The sequence below is a fragment of the Lepidochelys kempii genome, chromosome 7 (genome assembly GCF_965140265.1).
Source record: "Lepidochelys kempii isolate rLepKem1 chromosome 7, rLepKem1.hap2, whole genome shotgun sequence".
NCBI lineage: Eukaryota > Metazoa > Chordata > Testudines > Cheloniidae > Lepidochelys > Lepidochelys kempii.
Window position 1 is genome coordinate 81,310,706 of NC_133262.1, and position 22,761 is coordinate 81,333,466.

Genomic DNA, 22,761 nt, shown 5'->3' on the forward strand with positions numbered 1-22,761 from the left:
CTCCTCAGGAGGCTAAATATCCAAGAAATAGCCCCAAGAGGCTATAAAGTTGGCAGCGATATTCCACGAAAGTGGAAGAGACATTTTTCTCAAGAGGAGAGTGGAAGAAAAAACAGTGTTTTCCCTCAGAATAAAAATATACAAATAAGCTAACTATAAGCAAATTAACATAAGTTTGTCCTGTTCTCAGGAGGATGCAGTGAACTGGCTGTGACAAAGGTTATCATAATCATTTTTAAATCTACAAGGCACATACAATCTGCCTACATTTCTCAAGCTATCATGGTCTGGCCCCAGTCTTTCTTCTTCCAAGAAACTTTCACATGTATTGTTCTGAGATGGGGGAGGGGAAAAGAGTCCAGCCCCCACTCCCCACACTTTCTGTTAACTATTTAAATCATCAGAGGTAAGCAGAAATAAAACAGTTTTTAGATGCTCACTTTCCTCATTACTTCACCAAGATAGACACATCCCAGTCCCTAGAAGTTCAGGAGAAGTACCTTCATAGTTTCCTTTACCTAAAGACTTCCCTGTCTCTTTTCTCTCTGAAAGGAAACTTGCTATTTCTTTTTAAGCCTCTTGATTACATACAAGATGCAGCTGTCTTAAAAGAGTTAGGTTCAATAGCATCCAGCTGAGCATTCTCTGTTTCCCTGAGCTGAGGAAGAAACTCCCCTGGGTCCATGTGGCACCTGTAACACTCCTGAACCATTGTCTGGTTTGATGACACTTCTTATGAAGCAAGCTGGATTGAGAGGGTATCATGACAATAGGGTCTTACTGCCTATCAGGTTTTACTGTCTATCAGGTTACCATAAATAACTGTGTAGCACTTTTCAAAATACACAGGCTTCCCTTCTGATTGGGTCCATGAACAGTACTACGCTCCTTTTGTAATAAAAACCAAAATCAACGTTCATAAAACTTGAGCCAGAGTAAGAGGAAACAGCTGTTTTGGTAATAACACACAAAAAGTGGGTATCACATCATCTAAGAACCAAGCATCCATTGTCAAGATAGTAACAAATGAACACTGAATGTCTCCCAAGTAGGAAACAAGGTGGATGAACTTGTAACATGGGCCTTAGAATGAATGGGATAATTTTCAGAATCCCATTTTGGATAACATTAAGCAATTGGAACATCAAATGTGATTCTGGAACAGATGATGGTCTAGGTGGTAAGCTAAGTAGTAGGACAGTGTTGTCAATACTGTCTCTTCATATGCAGGACGTTGGAAATCTAGCATAGTGTGGGCATTATCTGAAAATGGAAGATATTTCTAAGTGATCTTGGACTGTGATTATGGTTCCATTTATCTGAAAACTTGATTTAAAGTTAGGGAATGGAGAATTTATTCTGTGGTTCAAGTTCTTTACCCCCAGCCTTTAATAATGACGGTCAAAAGTCTCTATGTATTTCAGCTCGCCTCCGCATTTTCTGTTAAAGTCTCTGTTTCGTTGACTATCATGGGAGCTTGGTTTGGCTGTTGCAAGAAAATTAATTCATAATATTGGCACTGGCAGAATATCAGTCATACAATGGGGAGTTTCTCTGTAGTTTCTTAAGAAACAGTTTAATTCTTCTTTTATGTAATGTTTTGTTCCAGCTACCATCAATAGCAACTTTTCCAGAATCCTCATAAAACAGTCTATTTTACCTCTGGTGAAGTTCAAGGTTGTTCAAATCTCAGGTTTTGGTTAATGCCCATCTCTAATGTGAACCTGAGGTATTCTGGCATAAACCTTGGCACAGTCCATATTGCTGAAGAATGGAGTTTTATGAATATCATACACAATTCTCTGTCCAGATTTAGCAGGACTCCCTTAGCAAAGATGGCAATCACAGTATGAGAAATCAGAATCAGCAGCAGCAGGAGGTCACCAAAATCCAAGAAGACTTCTAACAAAGATAGATCAGACAGTTTAAACAAAGGGGGCACAGTGTTTTCCAATGCTGCATCTAGAACAGACATGATTTGATGCAGTATTCCAGACTATTATGATAGCTTTGGCTGGGAATCACACTTTTTACTGAAGTAGCTGATTTGTCTTTATAAATCCCAATGCCCAAGAGAGAATGAAATGCACATTTGCTTCAGCACCTTCAGTTGTTGTATAGGTAGCACATGCAGACTGTATGAACGTAACAACGGCCATACTGGGTCAGACCAAAGGTCCATCTAGCCCAGTATCATGTCTTCCGACACTGGCCTATGCCAGGTGCTCCAGAGGGAATGAACAGAATAGATAATCAAGTGACCCATCCCCTGTTGCCCATTTCCAGCTTCTGGCAAACCGAGGCTAGGGACACCATCCCTCCCCAACCTGGCTAATAGTCATTGATGGACCTAAACTCCATGAATTTATCTAGTTCTTTTTTTAACCCTGTTATAGTCTTGGTCTTCACAACATCCTCTGGCAAAGAGTTCCACAGGTTGACTGTGTGTTGTGTGAAGAAATACTTCCTTTTGTTTTTTTAAACCTGCTCTCTATTAAAAGGAAGATGTCTGAGAAGTAAACTGCAGTATTAAGTTTTCCAGGACTACATATCAATGCAGTGTCAAATTCATAGTTTCAACATCTTCAACACAAACTGGACTAGGTAGATGGAAGAAAGCATCATTTAACATGTATTGCAAAGTCTTATAATTGGTAACAGTATGCTGATGTCCATACAGGTAGAAATGGAAGTGCAGACTTCCCCAGATGACAGCAAGCATTTCTATTTCAATTTGTGAATGATATTTGACTAGTCAGAGTTTTTCTGGCATATGTCTGAAAATCAAGCTGAGTCATAACAGTGACACTTTCAATTAGGCTATAAGAAGCCCTTAATCTGTTGTAATTTTACATTCCTCATTCAGATTCAGGGCCAACTCTACAACAGAAGTAGAACAAATAGTCTGCCACTGCAGAATATGGAGTAATGGTTCTTTTCCAGTTTGTCTAAGGAAGGAAAAAACCTGAGAGCCGTTGCTGTTCTGAATATCAATATTATCACCCTTCATTATGCAAGGTAGAAAATACAGCACTGATCTATTTTATTTTACCTTGTTAAATACTTTTAAAAATATATGGCTGAATATGAGTTGAATTAAGGAAAAGAAGCAAATTTAATCTCCATTTTGAAAAAAGAAGGCAATTCATTCAAAAGTGCCTTAATGTTTTAATATGCACTGCTGCTTTAAAAGACTAAATTATACTAAATGTACTATTTTAAATCACTATGGGACAGGTTTCGGAGAACCATTAAAAAGCACTCTCAAATTCCAATTACTGAATACACACTTATGAAAAAACTATTGCTCTCATGATATTTTGCTGTAATGGAATGGACTTGGACCTGCCTCTATAGATTTTTATGGAGAATAGGTCACATAGTACCCTCAATCCAGGAAACATCAGATGATCTTGCGCTCAATGGATTGAAGACATGCATTTGATTATAAAGAGTACGCAATATGTTTTGTGAGCATTTATTCATTTCTGCTTCCCAAAGCAAAGGTGAGTTATTAAATGAAATTTGTCTGGATCAGAATGATCTGTGCATGCCTGAGTTACAAATAACTGTTGAGCAGATGAAATAATACTGACTTCATTGTTATACTAGCAACTAATAATCTACTAGAACAAAATGAATTTCCAAGGCCATTTTACCAAACTAAAATTTGCCACCTAAGATTAGAATTCAGAAAATATTCCACAGAGAATGACTTTCACGTTATTGTCATTTACTCCCTGAATATGATGCTTTAGATTTACTTCAGTTTGAATGTTGCTGTAGCAGTGAATTAAAAAGTTGTAGAAACACAGTAATGACCATTTAACAACAAGGCATTTAGGAACACGTTTTGTGCTGTGTTTGTGCAATCTGACACAATGGAGTCCCAATACCTGACTGGGGCTGCTAGGCACTTCAACAATAATAAATAAATAATAATTTGGTGAAAATACCTGCCCATTTTTATTTACCTTAATCCCATCTTCAGGTTTCTCAAGTTCCTTTCTATCCCCTCCATCTTTAGAAATAACACTAGTTTCTCCAACTCAGTTATACTCTTCACTTCTAATATATTAAACAGCAACTTATTCCATATACCTATTACCCTTTGCATCAAATAGTTCTCTCTAAGCTCCTCATTATCTTTTTTTAGTTCAGAAATTCTCATTTTTTAATCCTTTACCGTTAAGACAAATATACTTCCATCAGTTTTATAAATCTTTAAAGTTTTGTTAAGTCACTTCCAAAATCTCTTCTTTCCTATTTAGAATAAGACCAGTTCCTTCACCCCTTTTTTCATATCTGGGCTGTGTAAACAGCTTGCATAGAACTTCACACATACGAATCTGAGATGGATGTGGTTCATTTTCTCTCTCTCTCACACACACTCACACACACACACACACACACACGAACGAAACCAGTGCACTCCCTTCCACTGGGCTCCTTGGCCCAGGCCTCCCCTTCTCCTTCCCCATAAGGAGTTAATGGGGTGCACCCTCCCAGCAGGGTCTTCTTGAGTGCAGCCTATTATGCTGCTTCCTCCACTTCTCATAAAGCTTTTTATTAGTATATAGGCTTGTTTGCCAGCCTGAGATAGAATTTTGGGTTTGACATTTTAATACTCTTATATCTTATACTAATATATGTAAAAAACAATGAACAAAGAGACTGTGTGTTGCATTTCCCACAACCAGACTGGGCTTTTAGTACAATGGGAAAAAATAAGGGATACAGCTAAAGTGTAACTGGGCATGGTGGGAATGTATAAGCACACACTTGAAGACTGCCTCAATTCCTTATCTCAAGGCAAGGTCAAACAACCAGTTGGGAGGGGCGAAAGAGGATTGTGAGGGGGAGGGGATGTAAAACACTAAAAGACCAGAGAAATACCTGCCCCTGACTGGAGTACAACGTCACTCCTTGCCCCTCCCATGGGATACAAAAAAGGTGGGATGAAGAACCCAACTCACAACCCTACCAAACAGAACACGACCAAAGTTGTAAGGGGTGCAACTAGGGGAGTGTACTGAAGGTATATTTGGGCCTGCTAAGGAGGGGGAATGGGAGGTGGGAATGGGGAACCAGGGACATGGGATAAAGGCTCTGTAGTGTCAGAGCTCAGAAGGGGGACATGCGGTAAAGGCTCTGCAGCATCAGAGCTGGGAATGGAACACTGGGAAACAGAAGTAGTAAGATGCTCCTTCTTTAGTGACTCTCATATTATGGGCTGGGACAGAGATACTTCATAATCCCTATTGTGGTACTAAGGGAAACTTGTTCCCTAGCAATAGCTTATTAGAATAAAAGAATCATTAAATCATTTCACACTTCCTTGGGAATCCCCATGGTTTGTAAAGTCACCTTGCTGGGGGTTGGGGCATCTCTCATTGTCTGTAGGTGACACTGAAGGAGTAGTAGTGTATCCATTATTCTGCTGCAATAAAAGGTGGCCGTTTCACAAAGCCCTATTCCTAAGTAGTTGTTTAGTATGTGCATTACGTGTGTCATTTATGTTGCAGTAATTCTGCCACAAATTGTAGAGTGGAAAAATACACAGACCTATAAATACTGATGCTAGAAATACAAATAACCCATATCTGTCCCCTCTGTGGCATGCACAAACTTCAGAAGTAGTAGCAAGAATTTTTTCTGTTGGCTGATCTGTAAATAAAGATCTGCAAGTCCAGATCAACTACAGTAAAGCAACCAAGGAACTAAAGCCTCTCTCAGCTACTCCTGTGCATCTCTCTAAAATGACCCACAATTTTTTAAGAGCCATCCCTCATTATGGGCTTGACCCAAAACTTGTGGAACTCAGTGGAAAGTCTACAATAGTGTTTGATGTGATTTGGATCAAGACTATGCTTACCTACATTCACATTTAATTTTTTATGTTACATTGCATCATATCAGGGCATCAAAACTGTAAGCACACATCACTTGGACAATACAATACAATTGTATTGGACAATACACCAGAATAGAATGGGATGACTATTGAATGGGAATGGGAATAGAATAGAATGGGAAGACTGCTGTGCTGGGCATCACAAAATGGGGAAGAGATGGCCAGCCCTCTGTGGAGATAGAGGTGGTTAGGGACTATTTAGAAAAGCTGGACGTGCACAAGTCCATGGGGCCGGACGAGTTGCATCCGAGAGTGCTGAAGGAATTGGCGGCTGTGATTGCAGAGCCATTGGCCATTATCTTTGAAAACTCGTGGCGAACGGGGGAAGTCCCGGATGACTGGAAAAAGGCTAATGTAGTGCCAATCTTTAAAAAAGGGAAGAAGGAGGATCCTGGGAACTACAGGCCAGTCAGCCTCACCTCAGTCCCTGGAAAAATCATGGAGCAGGTCCTCAAAAAATCAATCCTGAAGCACTTGCATGAGAGGAAAGTGATCAGGAACAGCCAGCATGGATTCACCAAGGGAAGGTCATGCCTGACTAATCTAATCGCCTTTTATGATGAGATTACTGGTTCTGTGGATGAAGGGAAAGCAGTGGATGTATTGTTTCTTGACTTTAGTAAAGCTTTTGCCACGGTCTCCCACAGTATTCTTGTCAGCAAGTTAAGGAAGTATGGGCTGGATGAATGCACTATAAGGTGGGTAGAAAGCTGGCTAGACTGTCGGGCTCAACGGGTGGTGATCAATGGCTCCATGTCTAGTTGGCAGCCAGTGTCAAGTGGAGTGCCCCAGGGGTCGGTCCTGGAGCTGGTTTTGTTCAATATCTTCATAAATGATCTGGAGGATGGTGTACATTGCACTCTCAGCAAATTTGCAGATGATACTAAACTGGGAGGAGTGGTAGATACGCTGGAGGGGAGGGATAGGATACAGAGGGACCTAGACAAATTGGAGGATTGGGCCAAAAGAAATCTGATGAGGTTCAATAAGGATAAGTGCAGGGTCCTGCACTTAGGACGGAAGAATCCAATGCACCGCTACAGACTAGGGGCCAAATGGCTAGGCAGCAGTTCTGCGGAAAAGGACCTAGGGGTGACAGTGGATGAGAAGCTGGATATGAGTCAGCAGTGTGCCCTTGTTGCCAAGAAGGCCAATGGCATTTTGGGATGTATAAGAAGGGGCATAGCGAGCAGATCGAGGGACGTGATCATTCCCCTCTATTCGACATTGGTGAGGCCTCATCTGGAGTACTTTGTCCAGTTTTGGGCCCCACACTACAAGAAGGATGTGGATAAATTGGAGAGAGTCCAGCGAAGGGCAACAAAAATTATTAGGGGTCTAGAACACATGACTTATGAGGAGAGGCTGAGGGAGCTGGGATTGTTTAGTCTGCAGAAGAGAAGAATGAGGGGGGATTTGATAGCTGCTTTCAACTACCTGAAAGGGGGTTCCAAAGAGGATGGCTCTAGACTGTTCTCAATGGTAGCAGATGACAGAACGAGGAGTAATGGTCTCAAGTTGCAGTGGGGGAGGTTTAGATTGGATATTAGGAAAAACTTTTTCACTATGAGGGTGGTGAAACACTGGAATGCGTTACCTAGGGAGGTGGTAGAATCTCCTTCCTTAGAGGTTTTTAAGGTCAGGCTTGACAAAGCCCTGGCGGGATGATTTAACTGGGAATTGGTCCTGCTTCGAGCAGGGGGTTGGACTAGATGACGTTCTGGGGTCCCTTCCAACCCTGATATTCTATGATTCTATGACTAAGTGCCTGTTGAAGCATACCATCACATTCTACTCCGATCAGGACTGGCACAAATAAAAAAAAATTAATACCAAAAAGCATGAAGCACAAGTCAACTGAGGTTACTCAAATATTCTCCCTTGGGTAACCAAATCATTTTTACACTGCTCAGAACACTTTTAAGGAGGCTTTGCAGGGAGGAGGAGCAGCAGATAATGATCTTCCCAAAGAAGCCTAGCTTCTCATGTAGCTTCTCATTTCCTACCACTTTTCTTCCTTTTTCTCGTATAGTTTTAAATCACTCTAAGTCAGTGCTTTATATATTACTGAGTCTACTGAGGAATGTGTGAAAGATATGTAAATTTAAATAGTAAATCTACAAACAAACAGGTCAAGGAGAAGAAAGAAAATATGCTGGATCAGCAGGATCTGAAATATATTAGAGGAAAGATATGCTGGTGGGCTCTTTGAATAAAAGTTTTTTTACCTTCTTGCTTTTCTCCTCTGATCAATAAGTTCAAAGTCATTCCACCAGTCTATTCATTCACTTAATTAAACATATTGAGCATCACTTCTAAAGTGAATGAGGCTGAAAATGGACTGTTGAATCAAAGGACTAGATGCATGGGATTGACTTTAGTCTGACCATATTGTTCACAATAATGAAGAAGTTATATAGAAGGGTAGGAGATTTTGAATGCTGAAATAAGGGAAATAATGTTTGGGTGGTAGGTCAGAAAAGAGACATTTCGGTAAACATGGATTCCCTTACTATTGTTGATCAATTAAATAAATGAAGAAACTAAAGTGAAAAAATATCACCAATTGCTTCACTGGTAAAGCTTATTCATGTTTCATTTGTTCTGTGTGAGACACCCACAGAAGGTTTACTTTAGAGAAACAGTTCTCTAAAGTTGGTAAATAATACAGTCCTTCCCTCATCACTGCTCAGCCAATGAAGTAATCTTTCTTGTGTTTCAATATCTGATTTTGTAGTCATTCATTATCATACTGAGTAACTTTAATGGATGGCGTTTCTGTGAAACCAATATAAACAATCCCTCCAGCTTCAAGAATGCTCCATTTCTTTTGCATGTGTATCCTTATTGTTTACACTGCTCCATGGTGCTAGCCTCCAAAAGCTTGCAAGATAAACAGATACCAATGACAAGGGGAAAGGGAAGGGATGCAGAGATACTACAAAAAACAAAGAGAGAGTGTGATGAAACCTAGCATGCATTTTGATAATTGCAAAATTTTTGCTCTGATTTTTTGTTTGTATTTATAGATTTGATATCTACTTTATTTGCTCATTTGGTCAATGAAAATAGTACCTGATTTTTAACCCAGCTGCTTCCATAAAGATTATTGCATGGTATCTGTAGACTAGTAGAGTAAGCAACATTTTCAGTGACTCTCCTAAAAACCAAGGGCTCCAATTCAAATCTCACTGAATCATTCCTTTGACTTCAAGTTGAGTTTGATCAGTCCCTAAAAGAACAGATTGTGGCTCTTGACACAGCCATATCTAACACTCAGATACAAGGGACAGGTCAATACAGTGGAGGGTCTTAGAGGCAGAGAATATGTCAGCATCTCTCAACCTGCTCTCTCCCCTGCCTCAAGGAGGGGGGAGAATCAAGTCTGGACTGTGCGGTCTATGGAGACATAAATGTGATGTACTTTCCTTTCTCCTATCACTTTGTTTTGGGTAATGAATTTGGTCTAGACAGCGTATGTGGCATCACTGAATGTCATAAGGCTGCCGCTTCCACAATCAGCTGAAAGTAGTATCATGCCATCAGAATACAATCAGTCACAGAGTTTGTGCTGATGTTGTAGTGGTGAGAGCTTTCTTGGATGGAGTTTTCTATGCAACCAGAGAAGAGAAATGAAATTTCCTTCCCTTGCATTTTACATATGCAGTTCCAATAAAGCTGATCTCACTAAAATCTATTATTCTTTTGTCGCCTGCGCAGTACACATGTATTGCTTATTCCAGCTAAGCTCTGAATGACATGTGAGACTATGAGAGGATTTCTCTGGCAATGAATCATATTGCTATTGTTTTTCTCTTTTGTGTACCATAATTTTCTAATAAAATTGAATTTTAACAATCTAGATTGCTTTTCTGTCGTACAATGAGTGGAAACACGCTGCTTGCAGCATCCCACTTTTAGCAGAGAGAAACTGGCATTGAAATGTTCCATCAAATAGTGTGGAGTTCTACTGAGTGAGCGATACAATTAACTTTCAACATCTCTTCAATGTAGGCATTTTACAAATAATCCATAAGAATATATGGATTCCATGCAACATAATTCATATAATACAATAAATATGTAACTGGGAACAGATAAATACTATGCCAACTCCCTTTGATGATGCTGGCCTATTTTCTTTCATTTTTATATATACAACAAATCTTTTCCTGGGTCAGCATTTTCATTTCGTTCATTCTGTACTGAATGATATAACCTTTAAAATTAATTTTGGTTCAGTGATCAAACTCCTTGATTTTATTCTACGTAAAATTAAAAAGCTCAGAGCCATGGAAATGAAAGGCAAAGAACTTTTTCATCTCCTCTCAAATGATTAATGACAGTTATACAGCTCCGACCCTCATGAAGAAATAGGACAGTGTGTTAGAGCTATCTGTTTTAGAACAGGTTCAAAGAAAAACTTCTCAAGGCATATTTAAAAATTATTGTATTTCTAAGAGATATGCACTTGGAATATTTAAGATGATGCAGCAAAGACAAAGTTTGCTTTGCATGCTGCAGAAACCTTGTGGAAACTAAATGTGTTTTGCTGGACCAGGTCCACACTGAATAAAATTTGAATTTTCTAAAGCAGTTCTAACATATAATAATTAAATATTTTTTTTTCCCAAAGTCAGGACTCATTAAAGTTTTTTTATTATTATTATTGTATATGAACCTGTTCCAGGTTGGTGACAACCAAAAGCTGTTGTCACTTGATGGCTAATCAATGGCATGTGTTAAAACTACTTGGTAGTCTTAGCCCATTTCCTAATGAATAAGTTTCAATACAAAAAGGTACCATTATAACTGGTACCCTTGTTGGCTGACTCAGCAGACAGATAATATACTATCTCCCAGGACAAAGCCAAGGAATATTAGTTAGGCATTGTGGGGAATTTGGATTGCAATTTACTTTGTTCTGTGAGTTAATAATGCTGAAAACTGAATTCCTCTATCAATTTGGCAGCTTTCATGAAAACTACATTTAAATAAGGGGAAAAGATGACAATTTACTTTTTTGTACAGATTCAGTTTTTCCAAAAAATTCTTTGAGTCATTTTATGATTTTTCAATCATTGTTAGTTTTTTCTCCCCAGTGAAAATCATATCGTGACTCAGAGTTGTTTAAAAAAAAATCTATACCCAAGAATACCACCAGATTTTAGTTATTACTTGTCTTAAGGGCACTAAAAGTGTTTAGGAAGGGTGCCTTTAAGATTATGAAAACATTTTCTTACATAAAAGTTTAGGGGAGCAGCAGGATACTGGCCCTCTAAGACCAGAGGGGTTCGTCAGAGAGGCCATTTATCCCATTCCACATGTCCAGGGAGGCAAACAAAGACAATAATTGGATGAGAGGAAGATGGTCCCGGGGAGCAATCAGTGTGTGGGAGAGGGAATGTACATGGCCATACCATACCATATACTTTAAAGGCCCTAGGAGCTTTGCTGAGTGGGTGGGGCAAGGCTCCCCTCTCTCCCAGATAGTGCAGACAAGTGCTTGGGATTATTAGATCCACCTGGAGAAGATCAAGAGACTATTAGGAACTAGGTAGGGGACTCAAAAGGAGACTCCAAGCCCAGTCAAGGAGGAGATGTGTAGGAGGAAGAACTCAGCAAGGAGGGCTTTGAAACCCCTAAACCTGACAGGAGACTTTACAGGCCAAGAAGACCAGGGTTTGAAGCACAGGTCCTGGAAGGAGTGCTGAGAAACCCTAACATTGGTAGGGGGGGAAGCCAAAAGAGGATCTTTGGAGAGCCAGGTGGTATTAAATACATAAGACCCCAAAAAAAGATTCAGGTGTGTATAAGTTATTTTTGGAACCTCAAAGGGAAACTGAAACAGTGCCACCTTAGGCCACAAGGCTGCACCTGGGATGGCACCTGGGTACAAAGACTATTGATGAAAAGTATCAAGACAAGAAAAATTTTAAAAAATAGTATTATTAAGACCACTTTCAACACTCTAAACTGGCAAACTTCACACACATATACTATATGCTGTAGGATCATTGACTTTTCTATACCAGATCAAGCCAATGGTCCAGCTAGAATGTCTCCAACAACCGCCAATGCTGGATGCTTCAAAGGAAACATTAAAATCTCCATGATGCCTTTCACAGTGAAATACTATAGTCTGGAGAGACATTCCTTCCTGGTCTCATTTGAGGCCAGATTCTGATTCTCTTGCTCCCACTGAGTAGTACCTTACTCCACATGTAGTCCCACTGAAGTCAATGGGTCTACCTGTGGAGTAAGGTGTGACACTGTATGGGTGGCCTTGAGGTCAGTCACACCCACCGCTGCAGAAGTCACTGAGGTCGTGGAAAGTTATTGAACCCATGACTTCTGCGACCTCCATGATAGACACGGAGTCCTAAACATGAGCTACCAAAAGACACGCACTGAGCCAGGGGGAAGAAAAAAAAAAAAAAGCTCCAGGAAAAGAATCTGAAAGAACTATATGTAATTAGCCTACAAAATATATTTAAGCAACATGATATTGGTAACTGTTTAAGTATTGGAAGTCACAATGCAAAAACTGGGAGAAAAGCTCTTTACACAAGATACTAGTATTAAAACAGGTAGTAATGGAATTAATTGAAAGAATGAATCTAGCTTATCTAATAGGACAGCATCTTGACATTAAGATCAACAAAAGTGTGGAACAATTTGCCTAATGAGGCAATAACAGCACATTACTAAGCATCTTTAAGCAGATGTTAAACATAAGAAAACAGAATAAGTTTCTTTAACCTTGATGCAGGGGGCAAAAAATGATGATACAAGAGGCCCCCTCCAAAACTCATCATCTGATGATGAGTATTACTGAAGTACCTTATTCACTTGTTTAAAAAGGAAAGTTATTAAGCACTTTTTCCACTGTTCAGCCTTGAAGGATGGTCTAAATTGTAGAGGTGGTTTTTTTTTAAATCTTGAGTTACTTGATTGCCAGTCAGCTTGAGTTAGCTAACATATTGGCACATGCTAACTCAGCAAACAAGGTGTTCAGTTTTACTGCCACAAATATCAAGGAAAGTGAATTTCAAAGTCACATGTGTGACTAGTCACAAGAACTGAAGGCAAGGCCTGGTACCAACAGTGAAAGAAAAGGGAAAAGGTGGCTTATCCAGCCAGCTGGGGATTCCCCACTGTAGAGGAAGCCATGAATGCTATAAAGCCAGCTCTGTACTACCAATCTCTTCTGGCCTTGGCAAAGTGCACGGCTACAGTAGAGGAGGTACGGTCAGAGCACAAGTGCACTCTGGTAATATCTGGCTGCTGGAATGGTCCCTTGGGAGCTGTTTAAGCTGGGTGATCATTAGAGCAGCCCTGAGGCATCTCTAACTTGTGACACAGCCAAACAACCCCATAATAGGGCATGTGTGTGTATAAGTGGGTACCTTTGCCCAACCTCATTCCTTGCTACCTGAAAAATGCATGTTTAAATTGCACCTAGACTCATCCAGATAAGTTACATATTTTTGTTCCTATCTGACCATCATAATTATCAAAACAGCTCTGATTTCAAATGTATACCACCAACCTATGGTTCAAAAAGAACACCAGTAATGTATTAATTGAATACATTTCAACAAATAAATTCAGGGAAATAATCTCAAGATATTCTAGAAGAAGAATTTTTTCCTATTTAGCAGTAATCAATATACTGGAAGCAATGGCAGTTTTATAGTAACTTATAACGTTTCACATAATCAACTAGGGAATATAAAATAATTCAATTTAAAATGTCACCAGAGGGGGGTCTATATTTATTTCCTCTCAGTGGCTCCATATCAGATTTGTTCCGTTTACAGGATGTTTTTTTTCCTAACTGCCAACTTCACCTACTATCTGCATTGTGTTTGGTCTCATGTACTTTCACCAATAAGAGACTTTTCCATTGTAATTGGGTTGCAAATTCTGTTGGTGATGTATGATTAAGAGGAGAAGCCAGATCACTCTCCCACACCAGTCATTGTATTGGCTCTCAATGGTAGGAGGAGTAAAAAGTGATTACAAACTTTTTTGTGAAGAAATTAAACATAATTGACCTGATACACACATGAAAAAGTATATTGCATCAGAAGGTGCGATTTGCAGTCACTTCTCTGACCACTCATACTGAATTAGTGCAGATTCTACTTACCACTGTTAAATGTTGCAATAAGTATGCCACGTCAATCATGTCTGCCAGAATCAGAAGTCTAGTGACAGCAGCCAGAAGGAAGCGTACTGCTTGAACAACAGATTTCCTTTTAGGCAGATAACAGGGATCACTGGTAAATTCCCTTGCTGATACTCTTAAAGCTTCACCTGCAAAATAAATCCACAAATTCTCTTAGGGTACATTCAAAAGCTACAAATGTTAAGCAACATAATTTAACTGCATCAATTCTTTGGCATACTGAAAATGTTGTCAGTTGAACTGGCATGTTATTAATGCCTTACAAAGAGGACCATAGACCATTCTCTCAGCTAACCCAGATCATGCACAGGTGTTCTGTATGATGGGTGACACTTACCTGTATGATGGGTGACACTTACACTTACTTTGCAGTGCTGTGGAAGAGATGTTCCATGGAGATATTTTATATATGTATGAAATGAGGATCCCTCACAGAACGCCATTGTAATCTAAGGGAAAGAGCACTGGAAACCAGAAGGCCATGAGTTCTAAGTTCATCTCTTCTACTCACTGCTGTTCACATTTGTGTACTTTGAAATCCTTACTGCTGATCAATGGCTCATACCCTGATCATCGGGGGGAAGAAAGTATCATATCACCCATAAATTAATGGAAAGATTCTAACAGATCTAGAAATCGAACCCACGTCTTAATTATGACAGACTGAATTTTCATACACTCAGGTAACACTGCCTCTCAGACAGAATGTGCCAGATCTATTTATTGTAACCACTGCTTTTGCCATTAGACCACACTCCCATCCAAATAGCAGGAACAGAACCCAGGAATCTGGAAGGCCAACATTTTTCTGCTCTATAGAAAGTTATTGTATAATCCATGGGTAAAGTGTGGGTCACATTCTCCTCTAGGAGCTGGTCCACAGAGGATGAGACACCTTTAGTTTAAGTGGGAAAGATCTGTGCAGAGAATTTGAAGATCCAGACTTAAAATCCCACTATCAAACACATCTTTTATGTTTGCAAATGGTGGAATTTTTGTTTTTCTAGTTTTCTTCTTAAACAACTGTTATTTTAAATTGACACATGTATCAATCAAATCAAATGTGTGCAAACTACAAACTATATCATCTAGATAACCAAAACTATCATCTAACCTAATGCCAGTCATAACCCCCTCCATAACAGCAGCATCCACTGTGTACCAATCTGGATGTAATAGGTCAGCCTGCTCCTGGTTTAATTAGCCCTGCCCTACCATACCTCTGCTGGTTATAAGACTTAAAAAGGGAGGCATCCCAGCAATTTGGGGCTGGTGGTGGAGTAGAGCAGTTAAGCTGGAAATCAAAGCTAGTTCCCATGGCAGGTCCCTGGAACAAGGAGCCAAGGTCAAGGGAGGCAGACCTGGGGCTGGTGTTTCACAAAGAGAACAGGGAACTGAAGAGAAGCCCAGGAGGGGTGGAAGACCATTATGTTTTAGTGGAACCTGGACTTCCAGGAGGGAAAACCGGGGGAGTCAGTGACATGTTAAGAGTGAGGAGAATCTGTTCAACCTTTTAGATGTCTATACACATATCCAAGGAGTATGAGGTATAAAAGCAAGAACTGGAAGTATTAGTATACAACCTAAATTATTACTTAAATGGCATCACTGAGATTTGGTGAGATAAGTCTCCTGGTTGGAATATTGGTATAGAAGGAATAGCTTGTTTAGTTCAGGAAGAACAGGAAGTGGGGAAAGGGAGTTGATGTTGCATTGTACATCAAGAATATATACACTTGTTCTGAGGTCCAGAAAAAAAAGGCAAACCAGATGACAGTCTATGGGTGAAAGTAGGAGGTGTGTGGTACAGGGAGGGGACAAAGATGATATCACAGTAGGGGTCTACTATAGACCACCAAATCAGGAGGAGGTGGAGGATGAACAGGGGGATAGCACACAGGGAAGTCAGAGGAAAGAAGAAGCGAGCATTAATTCTTAGGGTGAGCGGGCAAGCTTGTTTCTGTGTGGTTTTTCTTTTAGCTTACTTAAAATTTAGAGTATGGTTGTGTGTGTTTGGCGACTGTGTGGAAATGGGATCCAGAGGCCTCCTAGCTGGCAGCTGAATGGGCACTAACAAGGCTTTAGCCTCCTGCACTTTGATCACCCTTCCCCTGTGTGTTAACGAGGGGGCAGGGCTGACCCAAGAAAGAAGGGCTTAATACACAGGCACTAAGCAACCACGGGGAGCTAGCAAACAAGAGTTTGAGAGGGAGGCTTTAGGAGAGAGAAAGTATAAAACTCAGCATGGTTCAAAAAGGCCACATAGCCAGTGACAACACTGCTCCTTGCTCCACTTCCTGTGCCTATGTCCAGACAGGGAACCCAACCATGGATGCCTTTTCCCAGGCCCTGCTGTGGATTTGCAGAGACTGTGGCCTTCATTTCCCTGTTGCATCCAGTGGGAAAGGTTCCGTCTGGTAGAATCACTCAGGAAGCAGGTGAGAGAGCTACAGGAAGAGGTGGCTAGGGTGAGGAGCATCCATGCACATGAGGAATTAACTGAAAATATGCATATGGAGATCTCCAAGGTTGAGGAAGAAGTCCATCTGGAAAGGACTACAGTAGTTTCACCAGGGGAGGAGGAAACTGCTCCTTCACAGGGAGGAGGCTGGCTGCTGGTTACTTCCGGTAGCAGACACCACTCAATCCCTGCTCCCAAAACTGCTCCAAACTAAATGAGGGTCAGCAATATAATATTGTTGCAAAAAAAAAACCCTAAACATCATTATGGGATGTATTAGCAGGAGTGTTGTAAGTAAGACATGAGACGTAATTTTTCCACTCTACTCAACACTGGTGAGTCCTCACCTGGGGTCTTTGGTCCAGTTTTTTGGCACCATGCTTTAGGAAAGACATGAACAAATTGGAGACAGAGTCCAGAGAAGAGCAACAAAAGTGATAAACGGTTTAGAAAACCTGACCTATGAAAAAAAAGGTTAAAAACCTGGGCATGTTTTAGTATTGAGAAAAGAAAACTGAGGGAGGACCTAATAACAGTCTTCAGAAACGTTAAGGACTGTTATAAAGAGGATGTGATCAATAGTTCTCCATGTCCACTGAAGATAGGATGAGAAGTAATGGGCTTAATATACAGCAAGGGAGTTTTTCCTACTATCTACCTATAAAGATAATAAAGCTCTGGAATACTCTTCCAAGTAAAGTTGTGGAATCCCCCTCATTGGAGTTCTTTAAGAATAGGTTGGACAGACACCTGTTAGGGATGGTCTAGATATACTTAGTCCTACAACACTGAAGGGGGCTGGACCAAATGACCTCTCAGGGACCTTCTGGTGATTCTATAAGAATGAACTTGGAACTATTGTTGAAGGTGGTGTTTATTTTGGGACGTTGTGTACCCTGGGAGGGGACTGAACTTTTATGTGGCCTGGCCCTCCAGAAGACGCAGATGGAGGTGACCAATAGAAGGAGGTGACCAAGGGAAAGATGCAGCAGGTCCACATCCAGTCACAAGGGAACACAGTCCTGGGAATTGCTTCTGTGCACATGGGGCTTATTCTGGGGCAGAATGCTAGGACATCCTGCTCATGTAAAACCTTGTTTTGCTTAAGCTTTTGGACATATATGAAACCTTTCAAGAAAAAAAAGAAATTGGGGTTTTACTATACTACTAAAACAACACACTTATGAGCTACTGTGCATACAAACTGAACAGTGCAGCTTCAAGGAATAAAATCCCAGGATACAGGAAAATATCGGACTGGAGTGTGTTATTACATCAGACAATGGAAGTTTAATGCTTCCTCTGCTCAATATTAAGGCAGTAGGAGCTACCTTGTGCATTTAATGCACAACCCTGTGATAGGATGATGAGGCAGGGACCAAGTTGCTGTGAGAGTCCCAGCATGAATTTCAGGCAACTTGGCATATTGCAGAGAGCGTTTGCCACCTCTTTGCAGGGTAAAGCATATGTCTCCCACCATCCCTAATCATATCTAGTGGATGGGTTCATGGCCTTACCCTCACTCCCTGTTCCCTTGAGGAAGGCTAGCATTGCAAGAACATAGGAAAGCATAGTGCTTATGCTCTCCAGCCTTTCAGACTCAGACACTATGATCTCATCTACAATGGCATTTTTCTTAAATTTCTCCCAATTTCCACTGCCATTAATGTAGCTCCACCAGTGGGAGCAACAATAAAAGCACTAAAAAATAAGTCCGTTACAGCTTTATCACTGTCATCCATACCCATTCTGAGCAGATTTGATAGCATAGTGGCAAAAGTTCCATCCATCAGTTTACACTAGCGCTTCCACCTTTGCTATCACAAGTTATTTTAGTAGTAGTGCAGCTCTTGGAGAATTTAAGAAAAATACCAACATAGAAACATCTAATCTCACACACTGTAGCTGAACTGGAAAATCCTTGCTGTGCAAGGTCAAAGGGTTACAACATTCTGCCCACTAAAATGCTCTACGTCAGCAGATGCTAAAGCCAGATCTGAAACCCAGAATTAATAGTTTTGCTAGCTAAAAATCAAATGATACCATTAAAGATAAGTGTAGCCTATTCAGAGACTACAAATACTTGAAGGAAATTCTTGATGTGTCAAATGACTGTTTTTTTTAAAGATGCCTTTAGAAATACTGGCTAGTCTTAAGTGTAAACAAGCTGTTAACTTTAAATATCTATGATCTTGTTCTATAATATGCCAAGAGTGCTAATAATATTCGTTTAACAATGAGAATACAAGAATCAGTGTCTGTTCCCTACTGCCATTTGGAATCCTAGGTAGAGGAGAATTTTTGAGATTCCTAGTGTTTAGAGTTATGTACTGCCTTCTTTCCTTATGCAAGAGGCTCACTGATATCTGGTAGGAAGATTCAGCTGGTCTACTAATTCAGTGTATCCCAACTCACTAATGTCATTACCTGTATCTAAAAAGGTGTTATGTAAATTAACAGAAAACCAATAAACAGACTGATCATTGTTATTGTGTGGTGTAAATACAGAGGACAAATTCAAAATTATAAACCTATTGGAAATGATCAAAGTGCATATTCCAGTCAGGGCTAAAGTTACCCCATCCTAGACAAGGAATTTGGTTCTGCCACATGGAAGGTATTTCCAAGATACATTGAGACAATAGGAATACAATTTACAGAGAAAGTAAACAAGACCATCAAGTCAACAAGGGGAGGAAATAACCACTCAGCATCCCAGCAAAGGGAGGAAATCACAGGAAACAGATGAATATGCATTTTAGCAAACACCAGCAGGCAAAGAAACCAGTAGACTATGTCGCTTTCCCCACACTTGAATGAAATTTACTCGGGGGAAGTGGTAATCTTCAAAAGAATCCATTTGAAAGATTCAGTGGACTATAAAAGAAAGGATGAAGACTCCCAGTTATCTTTCACCTCAGAAGACAAAGGAACCAAACAGTTTATGGAGATCCTGACCAGAGGGGTTGGTCAGCATTCTTGCCGGAAGGTAGCATGATGAGAATCTTACCTTGAACCAAGAGTGTAGTTTTGTTAAGTCTTAGGGTACATCTACAGTACAAAATTATTTCAAAATTATTCTATTCGAATTTTTGGAAGCAATTTTATACATTCGGTCTTGTGTGTCCCCACTAAAGCACGTGAATTCAGCGGAGTGTGTCCACAGTACCAAGGCTAGCATCGAATGTCGGAGTGATGCACTGTGGGCAGCTATCCCACAGTTCCCGCTGTCCCCGCCGCCCATTCGAATTCTGGGTTAAGCTCCCAGTGCATGATGGGGCAAAAACATTCTAGCGGGTATTTCTGGGTGTGTGTCATCAGTCACTCCTCCCTCTGTTAAAACTACGGCAGACAATCGTTTCCGCCTTTTTGGCGTGCAGACGCCATACTGCTTTCAGCAGACAGTGCAGTATGGTGCACCGCTTCTCTCCTGGTACTATGAATCCACCTCGCATTTCCTCTCATCTTTCTATGTAATCTCTATACATATCTACTCTTTCTCTTCCTCATCGACTGCTTCTGCTGCCAACTCTGCTCGGCCATTGTGAACCAAGCAGCACAGCTTCCGCCACCAACTCTGCTCTCCCGCTCTTGCCATGCTACCAAGCTTCTTCATGTTGTCTGTCCTGGGCTCCTGCCACCTTGAAAGCTACAGAAGACAACCATTTCCCACCTTTTTTTGGCTATCGTGAACTGAACAGCACCTCTTCCCCTGCCACTCTGCTCTCCTACGTTTCGTGCCCTTTTTCCAGGATTACCCGTGCAGGCGCCATAGCGTGGAAAGCATGGAGCCCGCTCAGAGCTCCGCTGCAGTTTTGACCATTGTAAATACCTCACACATTATCCAGTGGTATGTGCAGGACCTACAAAACTGGGCAAGGAAGTGACGATAGCGTGATTACTATACTGAAGAGGACATGGACACAGACGTTCCTAGAAGCGCGGCATGTGGCAACTGGAAGATCATGATGGCGTTCGGCCAGGTTCATGCCGTGGAACGCCGATTCTGGGCCCGGGAAACAAGCACAGACTGGTGGGACCGCATAGTGTTGCAGGTATGGGATGATTCCCAGTGGCTACGAAACTTTCGTATGTGTAGGGCCACTTTCATGGAACTTTGTGACTTGCTGTCCCCTGCCCTGAAGCGCAAAGACACCAAAATGAGAGCAGCCCTCACAGTTGAGAAGCAAGTGGCCATAACCCTGTGGAAGCTTGCAATGCCCAAGAGCTACCAGTCAGTCGGGAATCAGTTTGGAGTGGGCAAATCTACTGTGGGGGCTGCTGTGCTGCAAGTAGCCAACGCAATCATTGACCAGCTGCTATCAAGGGTAGTGACTTTGGGAAATATGCAGACCATTGTGGATGGCTTTAATGTGCTGGGGTTCCCTAACTGCAGCAAGGCGATAGACAGAACACATCCCTATCTTGGCCCCGGAACATCAGGGCAGCCAGTACGTAAACTGCAAGGGGTACTCTTCCATGGTGCTGCAAGCACTGGTGGATCACAAGGGATGTTTCACCAACATCAATGTGGGATGGACGGGAAAGGTGCATGACATTCGCATCTTCAGGAACTCTGGTCTGTTTGAACAGCTGCAGGAAGGGACTTACTTTCAAGACCAGAAAATTACTGTTGGGGATGTTAAAATGACTATAGTTATCCTCAGGAACCCAGCCTACCCATTAACACCATAGCTCATGAAGCCGTACACAGACACCCTGGACAGTAGTAAGGAACAGTTCAACTATAGGCTGAGCAAGTGCAGAATAATGGTAGAATGTGCTTTTGGATGTCTGAAAGTGCGCTGGTGCAGTTTACTGGCTCGGTTAGATTTCAGCACAACCAATATTCCAATTGTAACTGCTGCTTGTTGTGTGCTCCACAATATCTGCGAGAGTAAGGGGAAGACATTTATGGTGGGGTGGGAGGTTGAGGCAACTCGCCTGGCAGCCAATTTCGCACAGCCAGACAACAGGGCTATTAGAAGAGTGCTATTAGAAGAGGGCACGCTGCGCATCATAGAAGCCTTGAAAGCCAGTTGCATGACTGGCCAGGGTACGGTGTGACAGTTGTGTTTGTTTCTCTTGAAGTTACCCGCCCCCTATGTATATGAAAGGAAATAAAGTCACAATTGTTTAAAAACTGTTCTTTATTATTTGTTGCACAACACATTGAGAGAAATCAGAAGGTAGACCGGGGCGGGGGGGTAATTGGGTTAGGGGGCTGGAGAAGGAGGGAAGAAGAAGTCCAGAAACCAAATCAAAATTTCAGATATGCCAGCTTTCTTCTGCTTGTGCAGTCCTCTGGGGTTTAGTGTGTGGGTCCCCGTAGCGACCCACCCTCCCCCCCCGTGTTCTTGGGCATCTGGGTGAGGAGGCTATGGAACTTGGGGAGGAGGGAGGGCGATTATATAGGGGCTGCAGAAGCAGTCTGTGGTCTTGCTGCCTTTCCTGCATAGATCCACCATACAGCGGAGCATGTCAGTTTGCTTCCCCATGAGCTTGACCATACCATCCTGCATGCTCTCATTGCGTGTGTCCCTCCTCTCTGTGTGTTCATTTAATGCTTTACGGGACTCCGCAGTCGTTTGCCTCCACGCATTCAGCTGGCCCTATCTGTGTGGAAGGACTGCATTAGCTCGGTGAACATGTCGTCGCGAGTTCGTTTTTTCCACCTTCTAATCTGGACCAGCCTCTGGGACGGAGTAGATAGGGGCCACGTTGAAACATTTGCACCTGCAGGAGGAGAAAAAATGGAGGGTAGTATTTTTAAAGATACATTTTAGAGAACAAAGGGGACACACTTTCTCAGTGAAACAGGCAATTCAGAGTACACCGCACATGTTCTTTCTGTACAAGGTCGCATTTTGCCTCTTATACTGAAGTGCCTTCCACTTTAGTGTGAGTAAGCCATCACATGCAGCCGGGCAACAGAATTCAGCTTGCAGGCAGCCATGGTAAACCCTAGGGGCATGCGGGGTTCTGCTTCTTCCCTATTCATTTCAATGCTTTCAAACTGCAGGGCCCCCTTTCCCATAGCAAGCAATGCCTGGGGGTTTGCCATATAAAAGGAGGGCCTGCAGGCTCTCTGGGATGATCGCTTCATACAACACCGCCCCCCCCCACCCCACCCCACACCCACCACATGGGTCCGATGAGTCTCTGAGCAGGGATGAGCCCTTTAAACTAAAC

General features: G+C 41.6%; 1 protein-coding gene across 1 annotated transcript in view; it reads right to left on the reverse strand.

Moving 5' to 3' along the window:
• The window catches only part of CTNNA3 (catenin alpha 3), a 928,894-nt gene that overhangs the window by 866,786 nt on the left and 39,347 nt on the right, over nt 1-22,761 (reverse strand). The window contains exon 3 of the mRNA XM_073353443.1: nt 14,070-14,236. Within this exon, the coding sequence (XP_073209544.1) occupies nt 14,070-14,236 (167 nt within the window). The remainder of the gene's footprint in view (nt 1-14,069; nt 14,237-22,761) is intronic.